General features: G+C 37.4%; 1 protein-coding gene across 1 annotated transcript in view; it reads right to left on the bottom strand.

Moving 5' to 3' along the window:
- Positions 1-24,784, bottom strand: part of LOC107557189 (small conductance calcium-activated potassium channel protein 2-like) — a 30,560-nt gene extending 5,776 nt beyond the window's left edge. The window contains exons 1-6 of the mRNA XM_016240513.1: positions 23,993-24,784; positions 9,307-9,759; positions 6,875-6,970; positions 5,673-6,091; positions 559-700; positions 110-220 (exon numbers count right to left, since the gene is read on the bottom strand). Of these exons, the coding sequence (XP_016095999.1) occupies positions 110-220; positions 559-700; positions 5,673-6,091; positions 6,875-6,970; positions 9,307-9,759; positions 23,993-24,742 (1,971 nt within the window). The 5' untranslated portion in view covers positions 24,743-24,784. The remainder of the gene's footprint in view (positions 1-109; positions 221-558; positions 701-5,672; positions 6,092-6,874; positions 6,971-9,306; positions 9,760-23,992) is intronic.
- Positions 24,785-25,071: the final 287 nt, after the last annotated feature.

The following is a 25,071-nucleotide window of genomic DNA, read 5'->3' as shown; positions in this document are numbered from 1 at the left end:
GCAAAAAGGGCTTTTTTGCCAAAGTGAGTTTGAATGTGCCGTTTAACACTTATTTTATACTTGCTTGGATTTCACTTAGCTACAATTCTGTATATTAAAATAGGCTCACTCTTTTGCAGAGTTGAGTGTCCATCATAAAGTTATGGACATGCTTTTCAGCCTTGGTGAGCTCTAGCTTCCTGGCTACGACAGCCACCACTAGGGCAGTGCAACCAGCCCCCTGGAAACACACAACACAAATCAAACAAAATCATTAAGAAAGCTTTTTATATACAGTTCCTATAAAATGGCTTCACAGTTTGATGGCGTTATGGCTGAGTGGGTATTAATTGCTATAAAAAATATGCAGATGAACTCACAAGGGTGTAAATGTCTCAAAAATAGAATTTTTATACACAGTTCCTCTACATAACGGCTTTATGGCCTGATGATGTTAAGGCTGAGTGGACACTAATAACTGTAAAATGTCTGCAGATAAACTCACAAGAACATCAATGTCTCAAATGTAAGACTTGTACATCATTTGTGCATAATTAGAAGGGTAAAAGAGAGACGCACCATGATTCCAGTAAGGAGACACACTCCCTTCCCACAGTATGTGTTAGGCACCATGTCTCCATAACCAATAGACAGGAAGGTTATGGAGATCAGCCACATGGCTCCCAAGAAGTTACTGGTGACTTCCACTTTATCATGATATCTGATGAGATAAAATGACAAGAAAACAAGCTGGGATTAATTTCATAGAGTGACTAATCAGCATCTCACAGGATAATTCTCAAAAAAGAAAACGTGTTTAAAGGTGACCCCAGTACGAGTTTGTAAAATATAAATAAATAAAACAAAAAAAGTACACATTTTAATAAATTTAATTAATGTAAATTATGAAAAAAATAGATTATTTTAGATTCAGGTTAAAATCTTAATTAATTAGTTTAATTTAGATTATTTAAATAAGTTAAATAAATTAAGAAATATAATAATAGCTACATTTATGTTGACAAACAAAATGAACTAAAGAAAAATACTTGAATTGATTCTTGTACATTAGTTCAGGTTAAAATCTAAATGTATTTATTATTTTGATTATTTAAATAAATTTAAATAAATGACTATGAATACATATAACACTGTCTACATTTATGTTAAGAATGAAAATTAACTGGAAGAAGACACTTAAGAGTGATTCTTGTACCTCAGTTCAGGTTAAAATGTCAATTAATTAATGATTTAGATTATTTATATCATTTCAACAATTTTAAAATAAATTAATAAATATAACATTAGATATAATAAAACTTACATTGACATGACAAACAAAATTAAATGAAAAAATGACAAGTTAATCTTGTATCTCAGTTTAGGTTAAAATCTAAATTAATTCATTAGTTAGTTTCTTTTAATAATTTAAACACATTTGAATAAATTAATAAATACAATAGTAGCAACATTTACGTTGACAAACAAAATTAACCTGGAAGAATTTTTTTTTTAGAGTTACTCTCGTACTTGAGTCCAGGTTTTCCAACCCATATTTTTATAGATTTTCATTGATTTGTCCCATACTACATAAATTATATAGTTACAAAAGCTATATACAAACAGTCTCTTCGAAATTTAAGCAGCACTGCACATTGACACTGGTGCACAGCTGAAATATACAGGTACACTTTGCATTAGGGGTCTTTGAGAAGCTCAATTACATTTGAAGGGTAATCTTAAAGGCAACCTAAAGTGCAATATCACAAAGTATTGAATGCAGCAGCATATATCAATATTCAGGCCTGACCATACTGGATAAACAAGTGGACAGCCCAAATATAAATCAAGGTGCCTTTGTGCACAGAATTTCAAAGGTGTGCTGTCCATATTCTGCTCGTATAAACGAGAGGGCAGCCAAGGCCCATTAGATGGCTTGCTCTTGTTCCCCAGTGTTCTAGCTCGGTCTGGTGTGGAGAATGAGTCTGTGTAAAACTATTGTGACAGTCACAGTCCATTACACAAGCATAAAACATGCTGGCAGTGTAACCAAATCCAAAGCTGCCATGAACTCAGATAATGCACTGCTCTGACACTATGGGGCACACATGTCGATTTCAACCAAGGCACTTTAGCATGATCTCAAATCAGAGAACACTTGTTTGAGAGCTTCATTTGTACATATCACAGAATCTTAAACATAGATTTGTCCCTTACAGAAATTTATCACGGTAACTGCCAGTTACTAAAAGTAAGTGCTACTAGAATAAATCTGTGGTGACTTGGTATTTGCTGGCATTACTGTAAAAATATATAAATAAAATGGCAGAAACATTCTGAAAGCTTTGCACAGTAGCAACAATCGTCGCAGTAACTATATTTTGGTGACACTTTTGGAGGTTACCATGGCAAATTTCTGTAAAGGGAACAGCATACCATCTATGTCGATTCTTTCCGGACAAAAACACATTCATAACAAAATAGTTTCAGAAACATTCACCCCAAACACCAAATATGAAGAATAAAACAATTAAAAAATGATGATGATGTCAAAGTTTCAGTACAAGGTCTTCTCTTGGCCTCAAATTGATGTTCCGTCAGCATGAACAATATGTCCATGTGCTGACTACGGATTAAATCTACATTTATGCTCAAATTATTCAATCAGTGAGCGTCCAGCTTCTATGCCCATGAATTTAACTGAGGACTCATTAGCTTGAGTGCTATTAAACGAGGCCCGTCGTCTAGCCTGCCGACAAATGATTTAAAGTGAAGAAGTAGCTGTGGCCATTTAGGGGTGAAGCGAATGGAAATACAGAGTCTCGGAGGGTTCCAAAGGTGCTGATAAAGCACCTCTCCGTTCCTCCGACAGATTCATCCACTGTAACCTTACACAAGACATCAGAATACAGAAAAATAACAAGCTAGCATGACACCTGACTAGCACATTAGCTTAGTTGGTGTCCGCAGCACTTTTTCTCAACCACACTGCAAAAAATTCATTTTCTAAATCGAAATGTCTTTCCAGTAATAATATATAGGCATACTTAAAACAAAATAAATTTATCTGAAAAACAAAAGTTTTTATTGTTTTAAATATACACCACACTCACACACTAGCCAAATTTAGTTTATTCTCATTTTAAGTTTATTCTTATTTTTGTTTTATCCTTGTTCAAGATCCAGATTTAACTTACACTTTTATACTTTTATTTAATTCATGTAAAAATATGCCAGTCTACAGTTGTGCCATTATTTGCATATTGACCAACTGATAAAGTATTATCTTAATGTACTAAGCTATTACCAAAATAGTGAAAAATATCACTAAGAACACAACCAATATTGTGTGGAAGAAATGAAAGTCTGAAAAAGATACTTAAAGGACTGATTCTTGTACTTCAGATCAGGTTAAAAACTAAATCAACTAATTAATTTTGTTAGATTAAATCATTTCAATAATTATTTTTAGTCATAAAATATGAAAAAGCATCATAAAATATTATATTTTAAAATCTATATTAATCAAACAATGTTTTTACATTTCAATAACTTAACAGTTTCTATAATTTTTGTATTTATCATTTTATTTAATGTAAAAATATGCCAGTCCTCAGTTGTAGCATCATTTGCTTCATGACCAACTGTAAAGACTTACCTTAGTGTACTAAGTTACCACGGAAAACAAAGAATCTCTATCACTATCAATACAACAATGCTGTAATTTTGTGTGGGGAAAAAGTTAAGATAAATATCTTATCAATCAATAAATATAACATCAGAATGCTAAGAATGGAATAAACAGAATGCTAGCAATTCTCGTGTGATTCATTTATGTCAGCTGTAAACTTTCTCAGTAAACAAATTAAATAAACTTTGAAAAATGTGACTATATTCTATAAGTCCGGGTCAAAAGTGGTCGTAGTTGAAGAAAACACATATATACACTATGGACTATTGTTGTGGTGCAGTGCATTGAAGAAAAAGCAGGTAAGAAGTGGGAGCAGAACCTGGCTAAAGGGCTCAGGATGAGCTTATTAGCATAGCTGTGCTGCTCTCTCTATGTTTATGGGTCATGACAACATACTGGATCTTTATTCTCCCCCTAGGTCTAAGATGGCATCTTGGTAAGAATAGCACTTTAGAGCACCAGAAAAGGTCAAATATTTGACAGCACTTTAGGAAAAGAACAGGCTGCCATGAACATGATGACCACCATGTTGACACATGGTGTCAGCTGCGTGAAAATCCCAAAATCCAAAGAATGACTCAAAAATTGAATTACCCAACATTAAGGCCACTCATTATCAGAGGCTATAAGATGACAGACCATTTATAGGAGAAAACAAATGGATCTGAATTTGAAAATAAAAAGAATTTGGGATTTCCAGGATGCCAGCAATTTGCCTTTTTGCAAGTATGGCTCAAGAGAGATGAGCAGAAGCTAAGAGCCAAGTGATAGTTTTTCCTTGCAGATCACAGACTCACTTTGGACCCCTATCCAGCAGCAGCCATGTGGGAGAAACATAGAACAAAACCATAAACAATGAGACACACACACATCCGCATGCCACTGATGTCACATTTTAAAGGCAACAACACAGGGTCTTGACCAACTTCGTTGGATGGAAAGAATTACATAAATAAAGGAATTATTCACTCAAAAATTTAAAATCTGTAACACTTTAGTTTAGGGACCAATTCTCACTATTAACTAGTTACTTATTAGCATGCCTATTATTAACATATTGGCTGTTTATTAGTACTTATAAAACACATATTCTGCACGACCATATTCTACATCCCTAATCCTACCCAATACCTAAACTTAACAATTAACTTTACTAACTATTAATAAGCAGCAAATTAGAAGATTATTGAGGCAAAAGTCAGAGTTAATGGTTTGTTAATAGTGAGAACTGGACCTTAAAATAAAGCGTGACCGAAAAATCTTTTATTTTTATTTTTATTTTTTTAGGGACTTGGTCTGTCAAGCTTTAAAATGACAAGAAAGCACCATAAAAGTATGATACAAGTAGTCCATATATGTGGAATATTCCAATACTTCTGAAACCATATAATAGCTTTGAGTGAGGAACAGACTGAAATGTAAGACAATACTTCTAATAAACTCTGAAATGGATTATAAAAGCTGTACAGATGACAAAAACAGAATGTCAGCTTTATGGCTCTAGGTTATAATTTTGATCTGTTCATCACACAAATTATTGAATGACTTCACAAGACATGGTTGCATGAATGAAATGTACTACTTTTATGGTGCTTGATTTGTCATTTTGGAGCTTGACAGCCTCATTCACTTACATATATGGAAAAGAGATATTTTCAGAGATTTGTCATCAGAAGTTCACATTTTGTGTTCCATACGTTGAAAAAACAGACTAATTTTAAAACAATTTTGACTTAGAAATTGCTAGTAAATTTCACAATTAATAACAAAGAAATGGCAAGTAACACTAAATTAAATATGACATTTTAAAGTAAAAAGACTGATACAGTATTTTACTTGCAAAAAACTACTCCAATAATCTTTAAACTTCAATTTTTATAGAAAGTTATCTTTAAAGAAAGTTTTGGATCAAAATGAGGGGTGAGTTCATTTTTGGGTGGAATATTCTTTAAATACTCCAAGTACAAACAGTGTTTCTTAAGAAATCAAAGGTTTATCTCACCTCTCACAGACATGAACAGTCCAGGCAGCAATGATCCATGATGATATGCTGAAAACCAGCAGGACCGTGCCTGGGCAGATAGTCATCAAAGTCTTCATGACAAAGCGTGTGTTAAAGTTGATCTTATTGAGGGCTCCGATACTGCGTGATGAGGCGTCCGTAAAGAGCTTACTGTGCAGGAGCATGACCCGGCCAATCAGATACAGCCGCAGGAACATGGGGATGGAGAGGATGATGTCCACGTCTGCATCCGCCACAGACGGGGTGTAGGTGAAGGCCAGGCGGGCGGTCCAGGTGAAGACGTACTGACCTGGAATGGGGTGGATGGCACACACCAGCAGCTCCAAAACGATGAAGAAGATACGCTCGTATGTCATGGCTATCCGCCAGTCATCTGCTCCATTGTCAACCATGAAGAGCTAAAATTTAGACAGACAACAAATTTGAAGGCTTTAATGGGTGCTGCAGCAGAATTGTGATCTTTTTCATTAAAAAAGGTAAACATCTTTAATTAACCTTAAAGAATTGGATGAGAATTGATATTAGATGTTACATACAATATATTATATCAAATTAAATAACTATAATATAAATTACACATATTACAACAAATTAATTTCTAAACATTTTAAAAACAAGATAAATTAACCTGCTTGAAGTACATCTGCATGGGTATATATATATATATATATATATATATATATATATAAATAAACAGTCTAATATAAACAATATGAAAGCATTCTCTGTGGTTTTAGTATTATGACTATATGGTTTTCTTCTCTTTTATTTCAATGATTGTGTTGTACACAACCTGCAATCAGGAATAAAGGTTTTTTAATTGTTCATCCACTCAGTAATTTGACCATCATCTGATGTTCCAAGTCATTAAATAATGCTCACAAAGCAACTGATTGACAGGCCTGTATTAAATTACATCTCCTATTAGCTATAAGCCCGACTTGTAATAACATCATTAATCAAAATCAGTGTCTTCTCTATAAAGACCTCTTAATGGATAGGTAAAAAAGCACAGACACTGAAGGCAGATATCAGGAAATACAAAAGCCAGGGTGACTTTTCATTCTGCTGCTACTAGAAGTCATTAGGAATTGGCATAAGTGCTTCCTCTGTAATCTTTTAGGCTCCCGTCTCAATCTCTGCTCATGTTTATAGCTTCCAAGGCTAATTCGGCTACTTACCTGAATCTCTCGTGCGTGGTACATAATGATCAGACAGAGCAGAATTACAGTAGAGAGGCTAATAAGGCATTTCAGTGCAAATGAATATGAGGATTCCTGCAGAGACATTGAAAAAACAAAACAAAAAAACAACTACATTAGTTTACATTTTTATGTTCTTGCAGCTTAACTGTTTGCAGCTTAATCTTTCTCATGAGAATCTGATTCCCAGAGAACATGCATACTAAGAAAACATATTAAAAAATATGCCTTTACTGCACTGTATGTTGCTTTGGACAAAAAGTGTCATCCACAAGAGTAAATATATTTAAAAGAGATAGACAAACACCATTTCTTGACGGCTGCTGTGTGTGTACTGTACTGAGTCTCTCACATGTGCTAGATGAAGCATACAGCAGTTTGTGGAGTTTGAACTTTGTAGGATTCATTTATTTATTTTTGTGATGCATGAAAGCTACCTATATAGAGAATTTCAGTTTTTAGCAATTAGCATTAGCATTTTCAAGTTACGGATTTGAATATGTATTTTTGGAATACTTAATAATTTTGGAAGTACTTGATTTAAGAGTAAAATAAGGTCTGTGGTTAATATTACTTGTTCTATAATCAAAACCACACACAGTCCCACTTTCAAACTGAATTTTAAGCATTTTTTTAATGTTGCCAAGTTCCTGCTAAGAAGTTGTCACAAGAATACAACACCCCTGAGTTAGACTTAAACCAGCTAGTTGAGCCTATGATTTTTTTCAGAAGGGAAACGTAGCTTGTTCTTTTACCTATTCATGCGATTTAATGGTTTAAAATGCTTGAATGTTTAAATTGGCAACACGTGCAAATGATCAACTACGATCCGTTTCACCCCTACAAGCGAGTGAACAATGCGAATCAAGGAAGGAATTTTATTTCACTATTCAAGATATTCCATCATACCTTCTGATAAAAGAATGCAAACACTTGTAATTGTAATACACAATGTAATTGTCAAGAGCATGCTATGACGATTTCATTGATTGATGCTTTCTGGTGCCTCTATCCATTAAGGAAGTATGCACAAAGTAGCTGATGTCAATGATGAATTTATCTTTTAGTGTCTTTAAACGGTCATAAATAGATCACTCCTGGACTTCAATATGCTGCAGCATTTAATTACATGGTATAAATCAAAGTACTAAGCATGAAGATGTATAAATCTAGCACAGCTTAACATGTGAAATCTTGTGATGCATCACTGCCCTGTTGAAAAAGACCATCTTACACAAGCATGAATTTTAATGGTGGTTCAGGCTGGTTTACGTTGTTGAGTGCTGGTCTAGCCTGTGGATAGCATAACCATCCTCTTTTTACAAGATAGTGGGTTTTCTTGGTGAAGCAGGTTGAACTTAACTACAAGTATGTGTTTTCAACCAACATCCAAAACAAAAGCGTGCTAGTACACATACAGCGGCCTCAAAAAGTACTGGACACTTAAAACAAAAATCTAGGAATGTCTTATTCCTATCCTAATCCTATTAACCTTCAAAGAGTGTTGTTTTAGCATTATTTATATACGATTATAGGGTAACACTTTACTTCAAGGGGTGTGCATAAGACTGACATGACACCTTCATAATCATGACATGACACATGTCATGAATAGGAAGGTTTTTGATGCATGTTTATGACAACTGTCATTAAGTGTCATTCGTTCAGTTATTTCATTTTTAATGCAAATATGACATTATTTGACCTAACCATAGCCCATAACAAAGACATCTCAAACAATGTCATCTTTGCATTAAAAATTACATAACTGAGTGAATGACACTTAATGACAGTTGTCATAAACATGCATCAAAAACCTTCCTATTCATGACATGTGTCATGTCATGATTATGAAGGTGTCATGTCAGTCTTATGCACACCCCTTCAAGTAAAGTGTAACCCATTATAGTATTGATACTTTGAGTTAGCTTTTATTTTTATATTTTCTGCTGGCTGTGCTGGAAGACCATCTTAAACCAGTTTAGACTGGCAAAAACCAGCTTAGGAATCAATTGGTTAAAGGCCACTGAAAAAAAGCTTTAGCATAATTTGTTAGGAAATGGTTGCCACTTGGTTAGATATTTTTCATCTACTGCAATGAAATTCAGACATTTTTAATTGTGAAAGATCACCAAAAATGGAAATTCTGTCATCACTTACTCACCCATGTCGTTCCAAACCTATATGACTATGGAACACAAAATAAACATTTTGAAAAATTTTGGTAACTAAATAGTTTCGTTCATAGCTTCCCACTGATTTCCATTGTATAGACAAAACATGAGGGTGAGTAAATGATGACACAATGTTACTTTTTTGGGTAGAGACGGGGATTTAAGTGTCTAGAAAACTCTTTGAGGCCATTCAAAACTTCAAAATATCAGTGTCTGAGGTTACATGTGCACTTTCACCTTTGTATAAACTCCCCAGGAGAGTTCGGTCTCCGTCACCATGACAACAATCCCAAACATTCCAAAAATCAGGGCGTAGTCGCTAAGGCGCTTGCGTTTTTCGAACAGCACCCTCCGGTGCCCGAGCTTATAGCCAATGTCCTTGTTCTTCTTATGCGGAGCGCTGCATGGTCTTTGCCTCACAAGGTTCTCACTGGACTGCTTACTAGGGTCTTCCCCGTTCCCTTTGGAGACCACCACCTCCAGGCCGGAAGTGTGCAGGGTCTGCAAAGGCTGTGTCTCAGAGTCCAGCTCTGCTAGGTTCCTCCGGGACGCCCCCAGACTGCCGAGTGGTCTGACTATGCCCCCATTGTACTTGCAGCTGTTCATGGCTATCTGAGGATACTGTGGGCCGCCGTGGGACAGGGAAGGCCGCGATCCAGCATGGCTCAGCCTGTTGGCATCCGCATTCACCTGCCAAAAATGATAAGATATTTGAAAGATTTTATCATTGTCTTTTGTGTCCAGGAGCTTGTGTGATGGCTGAGGAGGAGAGCACTACCAATTCGCAACAATGCTGATTTAATGGACATTTCTTTGGAAAATGACATTATATGCCAGCATCTACAGGGTTTATAATGCATGTGGAAGGAGAATCGTCTACGGACCGTGACTACTGAGAAATCTTTTGGTAATGTGAAATCAACTATTTCTTTTAAGAACAGGCTAATTTATATGACAAACATCACATCACTATAATAAACAAAAACTTGAAATTGAAAAATGCATAAAATAATAACATTTTAAAGTAAAAACAACACTCTAAAAATGTCAACAGCTAATGGCCAATCTATTCTATCATCAGTAAGATTTATTTTGAAAGAAATGTATACTGTTATTCAGCAAGGATGCTAAATTAATAAAAAGATACAATGATACAAAAGATTTCAATTTCAAATAAATGCTGCTCTTTTGAATTTTGTATATATCTGTATATATCATATAACCCCGAAATATACATTTTAAACACAATATTACAGTTTTTACTGCATTTTTACAGTAAATGCAGCCTTGGTAAGCATAAAAATATTATTGAATGATAGTGTAATGATGCTACTGTATTTAGAATACAAATGAGTTGCTAAAGTGACATACTTTCTAAAATTAAAACTTATTTCACATAATATTTACTCAATTAAAACAAATCAGACAACAGAAATTGTTTACTTTGTATAGAGGAACACTAAAAGTTTTTTTTTTTTTTTTTTAACTGGCCAAGTGGCCAAATATAATCTCTTATACCAGTTTATCACTAGTATTCAGTAACTTGGTTTTCCCAGTCCCAGTAAAATACTACGGAGGAAGTAGAACAGGTAATATTACTCTTAAACCAATAGGCAAAGAGAAGGTAACACATAAGTCTCACATGCAAAGTAGCAAAAAATAGATCCTAAATTCTAAAGGTTGAAATTTGCCATAAAAAATGTTTAGTGTTTTGGTTCAACTTTTTAAAAACATTAACATTATCAGTGCACCTGGGAAAATGATGAAAATATATATATTTTTTAAATCTGTAAAAATAAAAAAGCTGTAACATTGAAAGCATGAGATCATGCAACATTTTTCACAGTGTTTGGAATTTAGTGAATATTTCACCTAATTATATTAGGGTTGAAATTTGCCATAAAAAATGTTTAGTGTTTTGGTTCAACTTTTTAAAAACATTAACATTATCAGTGCACCTGGGAAAATGATGAAAATATATATATTTTTTAAATCTGTAAAAATAAAAAAAGCTGTAACATTGAAAGCATGAGATCATGCAACATTTTTCACAGTGTTTGGAATTTAGTGAATATTTCACCTAATTATATTACAGACCAGTAAATACAGTAAAATACTTGCAATAATTATTAAGAAGACGATACAAAAAAACTTGCTCACAATAATCTCACATTATTAAATTATTTCTGAACTGAATTTTTAATCTGAATTTATACTGTTCTAATTTCCATGGCAATAAGGATCCGTTTCTGTTATCTAGCTACTGCTGCTGGGCTGACACAATGCCAACTCATTTGCAGAGACCTACTTCTGTAATGTAATTTTCTGATAGGCAGCGCACAACGTAGACCCACATTCTAACCCACTAGAGAGACACCAATGGATTAGAAATGACAGCTGCTTTGAAAACAGTACTGTGAATACATATACAAACATACCCAACATACACCGCTGATTAAGCATAGTTAGCCAAAACTAGTTGTGGCACCACCTGAAAAATTTTCCTGTCACAAACCTGGTTTTGCTGGTTTACCTGAACCTTTGTAAAGACCAGTGATCCAAAATCACTGCTTGAACCTCTATCCTCCTCACCATAACTTACAGTTTTCACTGTATTTACTTGAAAAATTCTGTTTATCCATGTTACTGCACTGAGCTGTACTGACTACATCTATGCAGATACTGCTACTAGATACTGACGCTTAAACTTAGGTTACAAATAATACCATTCAGGACTAGAAAAAAAAGTATTTAAGACCCCCAAGAGTAAATTTCTATCAAGGCCCCTTGTGTGCGACAGTTCTCATGGAGTCTTTCACATGGCTTTCTGCTGACATGGCAACAAAGAATATATATTCTGTACAGCTTTTTGTCTGTCTCACTTTTTGTGTTTGTTTTCCTCAAAACAGACTGTGGGAACCAAAAGTACACTCTTGTGCTATCTGTACCCTTCTGTATCTGTAGGAACACTCCGAATATCCAATTTAATATACTATAATGCACACTACAATACTACACATTTCTAGAAGGCCTAAGAATTTTTAAAGATAATCTCTAATCTAATCTATAAAAAATAATATTTTATATAATCTATATTTTGTTACAATTGCATGCATTTTGTTGCTTAAATGTGGTTTGATAAAAAGTTTAAATAATTCATAGATGGCAAAAAATAAAGTACAACATAAAAACTCCACCAATTAAATACGACCCAAACCTAAATGTAACAAAACCAAACACCTAAACCTAACCATCACTCAACTGTAACATTTTCATACGATCAAAATCATAACTTCATTATACAATACCATCATGTTGTACAAATTATTTGGATTTGTAATGAGAGTGTGTTGGAAAAGCAAACATGGAGAAGTATTAAAGGGGTCCTAGTATGCTTTTTCACTTTTTCAACTTTAGTTAGTCTGTAATGTTGCTGTTTGAGCATAAAAAAGATCAGCAAAGTTACAAAGCTCAAAGTCCACTTCAAAAGGAGATATTTTATTTAACAGAAATCACGTTTCAAAAACTACAACGAACGACTCGTCTGGACTACAACACATATTTTCCGGGATTTGTGAAATCACAAAGATCGACGAATGGGACTAGACCTGGTTGAGCTGCACTAGAGAAGGCAACGAGTGTTATCACTATGTCGGAGACACGCTAGCTTTCCCAAGGCAGAAGAACTTACAATCATCCGGGCTTAAATTGTGCTCAAATTGATTTGATTTTGATGCAATATTTACACTGAAGCTTGCAGCTATGGTAAGGGGCGTGACATTTCCCGACCAGGCGCCGAGTGCTGCCAATCACAACACACACTGGCCCAGCTAACCAATCACAGCACATCTCGTATTTCAGAAGGCGGGCCTTCATTTGATACAGGAACTATTCGAGTCGTTCATGCCAGACTGGGGAGAGAGGTGTTGTAATGTAAAATATGTGAAAAATAATGTGTTTTTCGAACAAACTAGTATGAGAGCCTGTTCTAGTACACCCCCAAAACAAAATCAAGACTTTGTAAAAGAGCATAATAGGACCCCTTTAAACATTAAGGACAGAAAGCCACTTAAAGCCCATTCACACCAAAAACAATCATGATCACGATAACAATAACTAGCATTCCACACCAATGCACAATAACATTCTGTTTATAATAAGCACACGCTGCAGTTATGTCATCTGCCACTTTAAATGCTCAAGCTCATTAAAAGCAGGATGGATTAGCTGTCAATATTTTTATCGTTCATCAGCTGGAAAAAGAAAAATCGTTCTGAAAGTGATTCCAATGATATTGTTCCTCTGTGCCGTCATTGTTATATTATAGTTGTGGTGTGGACTCTCAGGCCTTTACTGTAGGAAAACATACATACTTTGGAGTATATTTGGAGAACTTCTACTTCAACACATTTCTCTGAAATACTGCAGGCTATTTCAGCTAGAGAGAAATATATCAATTGTCCTTGTACCACTTATGTGTATATTGTGTTTTAAAATACAATGGAGTAATAGACATCATAAAACAGACCCAAAGCTTCAGAACTGATTTCCTACAAGCAGCGACGGTCTCTATGTTGAAAGAGCTCCAGGGATCAATTGCAATACATAGCAAAGCTCCTGTCAAAACTTTCACTCTTTCCAAGGCCAACATGGTCTGCCAGTTGCCAAATGAGCTCTTTTTTCCCATCAATGTCCAGAGAGAGCCAGAAGTCAATTGTGTTATTAGTCTTTCTTCCTGGAAATGTTAAAAGGTACAATATACTAAAAACTGTTCCCAAGAAAATAATGTGAATATTGATATTATCCTGAAGTTTAATCTATTTTAATGTTTTTTTTTTCCTGTGACAGTAAAGCTAAATTTTCTGCATGCATTATTCCAGTCTTCAGTGTCACATGATCCTTCAGAAATTATTCTAATATGCTGACTAAGTTGCTGCTTAATAATATACAGAAATATGATATATTTCTTTCAGGATTCTTTGGTGAATAGAAAGTTTAAAATTGATTTGAAATAGGATTTATTTGGAACAATGTAAAAGTCTTTACTGTCACTTTAAATATTAGTGGTTGGAACTGTATGTATATATAGATAATATATATGTATGTATGTAAGTATAACGGTTGCCAAAACATCGCTAGGGCCAAATATGGTGCTGAGCTCAGAAGCCTCCAAGCAGATCATCCTCTTAGAACTTACAGTCCCCTGGGAGGACCGTATCGAGGAGGCCAACGAGAGGAAGAGAACCAAGTACACAGAGCTGGTAGAAGAGTGCCGAAGGAACAGCTGGCGTGCAAGGTGCGAGCCTATAGAGGTGGGATGTAGAGGGTTTGCAGCCTGGTGTCCAGTGCTACCTGGACACAAGTCGGGGCTTGATCAACCCCGGCTGGGTCGTCTGGGTGAGGGTGTCTGATTGTTGAAAGACCTGAAACACCCGATGACCCCAGGGAACATCACTGATTGTGTGTCCAGGAGCATCACTAAAGTATATACAGTCATGTGAAAAAGTTAGGACACCCTATTGAATTCCATGGTTTTCTGTATCAGGGCATAATAAAAAAATATCTGGTCCTTGGCAGGTCTTAAATTTTGGAAAATAAAACCTCAGATTAACAGCAACACATGACATATTGCACCGTGTCTATTTATTTAACAAAAATAAAGCCAAAATGGAAAAGCCATGTGTGACAAAGTTAGGACACCCTTACTGTTAACATAGGAATTAAGAGGGTAAGTAACAGTCAGGCACTGCTAATCAAATACCTTTGATTAACTGATCATCAGCAAGTGTGAGCACCTCCATAAAAGCAGAAGCTTTGGCAGTTTGCTGGTCTGGAGCCTTTAGGTGTGTTAACACAATGCCAAGGAGGAAAGACATCAGCGATAAACTTAGAGAAGCAATTGTTGCTGCTATCAATCTGGGAAGAGTAATACGACCATTTCCAAACAATTTGTAGTCCATCATTCCACAGTGAGGAAGATTATTCAAAAGTGGAAGACATTCAAAACAGACACCAATCCTCCCAGGAGTGAAAGTCCCAGCAAATTCACCCCAAGATCAGATCGTGTAACGCTCACAGAAATGGCAGACAACCCAAGAACTTCACCGCAGACTATACAGGCTTCAGTTAAAATGTTAAATGATAAAGTCCATGACAGTACAATTAGACAAATATGGGACAAGTATGGCATGTTTGGCAGGCTTGCCAGAAGAAAGCCTCTTCTCTATAAAAGAAACATGGCAGCACGGTTTAGGTTTGCAAAGTAGCATCTGAACAAACCATAAGACTTCTAGAACAAAGTCCTTTGAACAGAGTAGACGAGATCAAAGTGGAGATGTTTGGTCATAATGCACAGTGCCATGTTTGGTGAAAGCCTAAAGAGCATATCAACACAAACACCTCAAACCAAAAAGTCACGCATGATGATTTTGGGCTTGTTTTGTAGCCACAGGACCTGGACACCTCACAGTCACTGAGTCGACCATGAACTCCTCTGTATACCAAAGTATTCTAGAGTCAAATGTGAGGCCATCCATCCGACAGCTAAAGTTGGGCCAAAATTGGGTCATGTAACAGGACAATGATCCCAAGCACACCAGCAATTCTACAACAGAACAGCTGAAAAGAAAAGAATCAAGGTGTTGCAGCAGTCCAGTCAAAGTCCAGACCTCATCCTGACTGAAATGCTGTGGCGAGAGACGTTGTAAAGAAGAGTGAGCCAAAATTCCTCCAGAACGATAGACTGTGAGAGACTTATGAAGTCATACAGAAAATTATTACTTCACGCTATTGCTGCAAAAAATGGAGCTAACACAAAGGTGTCCTAACTTTGTCACACATGGCTTTTCCATTTTGGCTTTATTTTTGTTAAATAAATAATGACACGATGTGATATGTAATGTGATGTTGTTCATCTGAGGTTTTTTCCAATTTTAAGACCTGCCAAGGACTAGATAATGTTTTATTATGTCCTGATACAGAAAACCATGGAATTCAATAGGGTGTCCTAACTTTTTAATTTTCAAGTGACAGTATAGTCCAATATATTCCAAATGATCAAAGCTGTTCTAGACACATTTAAAACATATACATATATATATATATATATATATATATATATATATTCTGTACATGGAGAAATCCCTTACTTTTGATTGCAGACCTTCAGTATCTTGGCAAATCCCCACACAGTTAGTGACATTGATCTATTCTGAATCTCTAGAGGAGGCATTTTTTAAGCAAAAGTCTCCATTTGCTCTCTATTTAATCACATTGCTGTCAAGAGAAACAATTGGGATATTACAGCGATCTCATTTGTGATTTTTCTTTCCAATGGGATGCAGCACAATGTAACTTCCAACATAAATAACAGCACAGCTGCTGTAACAACAAAGATGCACAAAGCTAGAAATTCTTTGCATGACCATGAAGAGTCAGTTAAAATACACAGCTGCACGGTCGGAGAACATTTTTATGCTGATTTGGGATACATCTACAAAATTGATCATATATTACTCACAAAAACAACATCACATACGTCAGAATGCTGTTCATAGACTTCAGTTCAGCATTCAACCTGCTCATCTCCATTTTGATGCAACAGGCTAAGAATGTACCAAGTTGCAATGGCGTTTTCATTGGCTCAGCCTTACAATTGCACATTTCGCAAATTTTCCTTATTAACCAATATTCTCTTCTGTGCGTGTCAAAGCTGAAGGGCCCTTAGACTTCACCCTCCCCTGCTTCTTCATTCCCCTCTCAGCAAGCTTTGATCTGTACAAATTCAATTTAGCAAATCTATTTTGACATTGAATTTTAACTAATTCAGATGTGGCATCGGACTCTCTGTTCCTCAGGTCTCTTTCTGAAATGAAATGTCTGCAGCAGACATGAGACCTGATTACAGATCCCACTATTTGAGAATATCTTTTCTAACTGCTCTCCAATATTAAAATGTGATCTTTACAACCAGACATCTTCCCTCGTCTCAGGGCATGTTCAATGTAAGAGACAAAGTAAGAAAAACATTTGTATGCGACTTGTTTAAGCCGTTATGATTTTTATGTAGATTGAGCCATGATAACTGGAGCAGGCTATTAGTTAGCATTTCAATGCCAGTTGCCTGGCTGACGCAGGACCATCAAGGGTTTGCAATTAGAAATCTACACTCTTTGCTCAACCACAGAACTTTTTGAGCCAATCAAAGGAGCTAGAAATGCCATGTGATTAATCATTCTGAACTCAAAAAATATTTAGGCAAATTTCAGATATACAGTCCCAACCACTAATATTGGCACCCTTGGTAAATATGAGCAAAGGTGGCTATGAAAATAAATCTGCATTGTTTATCTTTTTGATCTTTCATTAAAAAAATTAACAAGATTCTACCCTATCATTGAAGTAAAACAATTGAAATTGGGGGAAAACTCACATTATGAAATAAATGTTTTTCTCCAGTGCATGTTGGCCACAATTATTGGCACCCCTAAAAATTCTTATGAGTAAAATATCTCTGAAATATATTCCCATTCATATTTACCATTTTTTAGCATGCCAGGGTGACTAAGAGCATGAAATTGTCCAGCCATGACTTCCTGTTCGACAGGATTATAAATATGAGGAACACAAAGGCCAAATTCCCTTAATCATCCATCACAAAGCCAAAAGCATCGTAAAACCAAAGAATATAGTTCTGATGTGCAGAACAAGATTGTTGAGCTTCACAAAATAGGAAGTGGCTGTAAGAAAAGAGCTAAAGCATTGAAAATCCCCATTTCCACATCAGGGCAATAATTAAGAAGTTCCAATCAACTAAAGATGTTACAAATCTGCCTGGAAGAAGACGTGTGTCTATATCATCCAAATGCACGGTGAGGAGGAGAGTTTGAGTGGCCAAAGACTCTCCAAGGATCACAGCTGGAGAATCGCAGAGATTAGTTGAGTCTTGGGGTCAGAAAGCCTAAAAAAAATAATCAAACAGCCCCTACATCACCACATATTGTTCAGGAAGGTTTCAAGAAAAATCCTCTTCACTCATCCAAAAACAAACTCCAGCATATTCAGTTGTCAGACATGGCTGGAACTTCGAATGGGACTGGCTTCTATGGTCACATAAAACAAAAAAAGAGCTTTTTGGCAGCAAACCCACCAGATGGGTTTGGTGCAAACAGGGATAAAAAGTACCCCATGCCCACAGTTAAATATACTGCTGGATCTTTAATGTTGTGGGCCTATTTTTCTGCTGGAGGTCTTGGACATCTTGTTCAGATATTGGCATCATGGATCATATCAAATACCAACAGATAAAAAAAAATCGAAATCTGATCTGTTAGAAATCTTATAATGGGCCGTGGTTGGATCTTCCATCAATGATCCAAAACAAACATCAAAATCAACACAAAAATGTGTCACTGAGCACAAAATGAAGCTTCTGCAATTGCCGTCTCAGTTCCATGATCTGAACCCTATAGAAAATGAGTGAGGTGAACTGAACAGAAGCACCACCAACATGGAGCTCGGAATCTGAAGGATCTGGAGTGATTCTGTATGAAGGAATGTTCTCTGATCTCTTGTCAGTTGTTCTCCAAACTCATCAGGCATTATAGGAGAAAACTCAGAGCTGTTATCTTGGGAAAATGACGTTGCAATAATTGGGTGCCAATAATAGTGGCCAACATAAACTAGAGAAAAACATTTATTTCATAATAAGATCAGTAAGATCAATAAGACTCAGTCCCAAACCCTTCACTAGCAACATTCCTGATATGTAATAAGAAAAAAAAAGCCAATTTCACTATTATTATTGCTCATACATATCATTATTGCTCCATCCCAAAACAATTCATCTCGCAACAGTAATACAGACATGAATGATGACTCAAATCATGCCTATTACATCTCTAATGAACTTTTTTTTTTGCATGGCGGATGATTTTATCATCTATCATCTTTATCTCTGAAAAAAAAAACATAAAAAATGTAGCTTGTAGGCAACAAGCAGTTGGCCTAGGAACAAACAAATTAGCTATAACCTAACAATGCAGTTGAAACTGGGAATACTGAAAAAAATTGTCCGGCCAAATCCAGCATCATGAAAAGTAGCCAATAAATTTGATTTATAGGTTAAAAAGACTGCATTTACATCCTCAAGCAATTGACTTCATAAAATCATTTTCATCTTTTCCCAAGTGAAATTTAGTGCGCAGTCACACAAATAACTGCAGGTGCTCTCATGGGCTAAAAGACAGCAAGAACAAAAGTAGCAGAATCAAGAACACTGTTTCCAAATCAAATTTGACTGTTTCCACACTTTATTTTACAGTGTCCTTGTTACATGTTATGTACTTATTTTAGTGATAACAGTAAATTCTGCATAATTACATGTTAACTAAACCAACCCTATTCCTAACCCAAACCCCAAAGTTGTTGTTAATTAATTAAAATTACTAGGTACCTAATACTTAGAACCTAAATGTATAAATGTACAATTTTTCTTTTTGTAAGTTCACTTTTTTTGTTGCTGTTGTTGTTGTTGTCATCGTCGTCATCACACTATAGAAAACGAGAATGATCAGGTATTTAAAAATAGATGGATAAATGCCAGAGTATGTTAGTTTCAGAACATATTCTTTTATTAAAGGAATAGTAAAGGAAAAAAATGAAAATTTGCTGAAAATGTACTCACTCTCAGCCTCAGGCCATTAAAGATGATGAGTTTGCTTTTTTAGCATCACAACACTTGCGCAACAAAAGATTCTCTGCAGTGATGGGTGCCGTCAGAATGAGAGTCTAAACAGCTGATAAAAACATCATAATAGTCCACAAGTAGTCCACACAACTCCTGTCCATCAATTAACATCTTGTGAAGTGAAAAGCTGTGAGTTTGTAACAAATGAATCTATCATTATGGCATTTTAACTTTAATCCACTGTTTCTGGACAAAAGTCCATAATCCATAACTATTTCTCTGGTGAAAAAGTCCATCCCCTGTTGTCCTCACATATCAAAATCCACTGACATATTTGTTTAGAAATGTTTCTGCTTGTAAACTCTGCTTGATCTATGCATATTTCTCTCTTGATTCAGGCGAAAAATGACTTTTTCACTGGAGGAAGCGTTATTATGAATTATGGACTCGTATTTCAGCCAGAAGCATTGGTTTAAAGTTTAAAATACCTTGATTTGTTTATAAGTATAAACCATAGACTGTAAAAAAAAACATGGACGTAGTGTCCATGATGTCACTCGTAGGGTTCAGAAGAGCATTTTTGAAGCCTAAAGTTGGGCGGAGCAGACCACAGCGCGTCACTCCTGGATAATCGAAAATGAGCAAAAAGGCGGGACGTGGGTGAAGCTGCGGCGCTACTTGCTGAAGCCACACCAGTGGTGACATATGGTGACAGCAGTGCTGCCATGCAAAGACAAAACACCATAACTTCGTTTTTGGTCGAAATGAGTGGTAAAAATCAAGTTTGAGATCATTTTCATTAAAACATCTAATTGCCAGATTTCCAGTGTCCTACCCATAATAAATTTTTTCTGGACAAATAAAAATCTTTAAAGCCATTTTTCTAAGTTTTACAGTCTAGCGAGTTTCACACTCTGGAGCAGAGCGGCAGTCCACCGGTCACACAAGTGGCCACGCCCTTAATTATGCAGAACTTTAAGGCTTAATATAATTTAAACGGATGAGTTATAAACAAATTCACCCCCCTCACAGACCAAAAGCACTTTTTGTACCAGGCTGTAAACATTTTTTTTTCTGCTGTAAAGTTGGGTATTTTAACATGGGGAGTCTATGGGACTGACTCCCTTTTGGAGCCAGGCTCTAGCGGTCAGTCAATGAATTGCAGTTTTAGTCACTTCAAGCGAGAGACCAGGAGGTTACCGCTTGGTATAAACACACAGATTTTCGCTTCACAAGGCGTTAACTGATCGACTAGATTTGTGTGGATTATTGGGATGTTTTTATCAGCAGTTTGAACTCTCATTCTGACGGCACCCATTCACTGCACAGAATCCATTTGTGAGCCAGTGATGAAAAGCTACATTTCTCCAACTATGTTTCTTCATCGGAAAACAAACTCATCTACATCTTGGATGGCCTGAGGGTAAGTACATTTTCAGCCATTTTTCATTTTTTGCATGAACTATTCCTTTAATAATCTATACTATCCCAGCAATACACTGTAAAAAATTACCGTGAATTTAACGGTAAAAGACTGTAAAAATGCTACAGTAAAAACCTGTTAAATGGTTACGTAAATTTTATGGATTTTTTTTTTACAGTGTAGGGTTTGACATAGTCTGACTTCCAGTAAATACAAACACACATATCATATAGGTATTGCAGAGCCCTCGGCCTGTTTCAGTTCGAATACACATGGAGACAAGAGAGCTCAGCCAATTATACTCTCCACAAATTACCCTTGATTAAGCAGCAGAACAACAGCTGCAGAGCAACAACACCCGGAGATTCTCCCCTCTGCCTGCTCGCTCATACTGAACCAGTCATTCCCTCAACATCCACGGCACATCCCAGTGCTTTCACTCCCTCTCATGCACAATCAAGAAGAAGCCTAACTGTAAACTCTGCATAAATATTTACATAATTATAACCCCCCCCCCCGAAGAGAATTCTGCATAAATGTGGTTTTCCTAAAAGACAGATTTGTACAAACAGCTAATTGTGTTTTTGAGCTCCCAGGGTTATTTTACTTCCTACCAATGCTGTGCATCAAACAATGAATTAAATAAATTAATCAAATGCCACAGGTAGAACAACCACTTTTTTTTAGAACAAGCACAATGCAGTCAAACACAAGAACCAGTCAAGCGGAGAAGAAACAGGCACTGACGCAAACAACAGGAAAGACTTATGGGAGATTTCATGGGAAGAGATCACTGATGGGTTTTACCTCCATCTGCTGTGCATTGTGAACTAAACTGATAATGTCTCTCCGTTCTAGCAGTGATGTCTAACCCATCATGAATAATACAGGCCTGAAGTACGTTAGTGCCACTCAGGGGGGCTTTCCCTTGGCTTGTACTGGCAGAAAATGGAACAGCTAGGCAGAAACAGGGTCGACTCTCCCACAAGGAATGAATGACACTGATTTGCCTTTCTGCCTTGCTTTTCAGCCCCCGGTCCTTTCAGGCCACGAATGCTCTGACAGACAGATAGATAGATAGACAGACAGATTGATAGATTTCGAGAATAATGCTTAGCTGTTACTCACATAATGAGGTAGAAATATTCAGGGTTAGACTACATACGAATGATGCAGGTGTAGGAATGAATGAATTCTCCATAATGCTTACTTACTATTAAACGCCATCATGGGAGTCATGGACAGCCTGTTGCAAGCACCCCCCGCCTGTTCTTTCTTTCCATGCTTTCGAGGTTAACACGAATACCAATAGCAACTACAAAGCCTCTGCATCTACACGGCCGAAATTTGGTGTTAAAAATGGCAAGCGATTTCAAGCATGACCTCCCAGTATTGCGCTGCCTGCGTAATCGGGTGCATTGATAAAACTAGCCACCTGTTAAGCATAAACTTCATGGATTTTTTTTTACAGTGTAGGGTTTGACATAGTCTGACTTCCAGTAAATACAAACACACATATCATATAGGTATTGCAGAGCCCTCGGCCTGTTTCAGTTCGAATACACATGGAGACAAGAGAGCTCAGCCAATTATACTCTCCACAAATTACCCTTGATTAAGCAGCAGAACAACAGCTGCAGAGCAACAACACCCGGAGATTCTCCCCTCTGCCTGCTCGCTCATACTGAACCAGTCATTCCCTCAACATCCACGGCACATCCCAGTGCTTTCACTCCCTCTCATGCACAATCAAGAAGAAGCCTAACTGTAAACTCTGCATAAATATTTACATAATTATAACAACCCCACCCCCGCGAAGAGAATTCTGCATAAATGTGGTTTTCCTAAAAGACAGATTTGTACAAACAGCTAATTGTGTTTTTGAGCTCCCAGGGTTATTTTACTTCCTACCAATGCTGTGCATCAAACAATGAATTAAATAAATTAATCAAATGCCACAGGTAGAACAACCACTTTTTTTTAGAACAAGCACAATGCAGTCAAACACAAGAACCAGTCAAGCGGAGAAGAAACAGGCACTGACGCAAACAACAGGAAAGACTTATGGGAGATTTCATGGGAAGAGATCACTGATGGGTTTTACCTCCATCTGCTGTGCATTGTGAACTAAACTGATAATGTCTCTCCGTTCTAGCAGTGATGTCTAACCCATCATGAATAATACAGGCCTGAAGTACGTTAGTGCCACTCAGGGGGGCTTTCCCTTGGCTTGTACTGGCAGAAAATGGAACAGCTAGGCAGAAACAGGGTCGACTCTCCCACAAGGAATGAATGACACTGATTTGCCTTTCTGCCTTGCTTTTCAGCCCCCGGTCCTTTCAGGCCACGAATGCTCTGACAGACAGATAGATAGATAGACAGACAGATTGATAGATTTCGAGAATAATGCTTAGCTGTTACTCACATAATGAGGTAGAAATATTCAGGGTTAGACTACATACGAATGATGCAGGTGTAGGAATGAATGAATTCTTCATAATGCTTACTTACTATTAAACGCCATCATGGGAGTCATGGACAGCCTGTTGCAAGCACCCCCCGCCTGTTCTTTCTTTCCATGCTTTCGAGGTTAACACGAATACCAATAGCAACTACAAAGCCTCTGCATCTACACGGCCGAAATTTGGTGTTAAAAATGGCAAGCGATTTCAAGCATGACCTCCCAGTATTGCGCTGCCTGCGTAATCGGGTGCATTGATAAAACTAGCCACCTGTTAAGCATAAACTTCAGAGTGCATGCATAAACGATGCGTATTTCATGCGCACGAACGAGTCAGTGTATGCAGGCTTACCTTATAGCCTTCGTGTCTGTGTTTATTCTCCTCGAGCCACAGGCGACTGTCAGATGACAGCGGGCTGCTTTTACTCCGCGGCGAAACGGAGTTCCTGGCTCCCTGGCATCTATCAGGCGTCCACGCACGGGCGTGATGAGCTAGATTCCGCTGCTGGCCTGATCTCAGGCTGTCGTTGTCACGGTGCTGCAGCAGCAAAGCCGGCTGCTGGCTTCTCAGCTCCCCGGATCCCCTCACGCAGCAGTTGGGCAGGCTGCTCCTCAGCAGCCGCTGCTGCTGAACCTGTAGCTGGAGGGAAGGTGGAGGGTTGTGATGCTGCTGCAACAGCTGTTGATGCTCTTGCAATCCGCAGCTGCACGAACAATGATCTTGTTGGCAATTCGCAGTTTTGGCAGCCCCTCCAACACTCTGCTGCCGACTTAGGGAGGGTTTGGAACAGTCTGCGAGACTTGGGTTGCTCCCTTGGCTTTTGACTGGTGCTTCCTGACTGAAAGTGCTGGGAAGATTCTCTTGGCTCTGTTTTGGCAAGGGGTGAGCGGTCTGAACAGGGCCACCCCTGTGCTCTGCGTGTTGTTGTTGTTGGTGGTGGTGCTGATGGACGGCTCCCGAGTAGCGATGCTGCATTCCCGCCTCACCTGCGGCGGAGTGCCGCTTTGCGTTGCATTGATCCGGCACCCTTTCGCTGCGCGCAGCCCCGGTGGAGTCAAGAAGGCCCGTTTCATTGGTAGGTTTAACCAAGACAAGCCTCATCACGTCACTATGGAGTTACAGGGAGCCCCGCCTTCATGTGACAGTCCAAGTGTTTATATGAATGAGTAAATTAAGAAAAGCGCACAGTACGCGGTTGCGGATTGAGGTGGGTGTGGGGAAAGCAGACTCCCCGAATAAAAGGCTTGAACCCCCCTAAAGGAAATCGAAACAAAAGGTTGGGGCGTCTTAGTTCAAATACATTTTTCATATAACTGCAGGTTTAACGAACAAACGCTAACAAATAAAAGTTGTGTTCGCCTGAGAGTGTAACCATAGCAACAGCAAGCTGCTCGAGCGATTCCATTGCGGTCAGATTCGGGCGATGTGTG

This window comes from Sinocyclocheilus grahami, unplaced genomic scaffold (assembly GCF_001515645.1).
Source record: "Sinocyclocheilus grahami isolate Dianchi unplaced genomic scaffold, SAMN03320097.WGS_v1.1 scaffold592.1, whole genome shotgun sequence".
NCBI lineage: Eukaryota > Metazoa > Chordata > Actinopteri > Cypriniformes > Cyprinidae > Sinocyclocheilus > Sinocyclocheilus grahami.
This window is presented reverse-complemented; position numbering and strand designations above follow the sequence as displayed.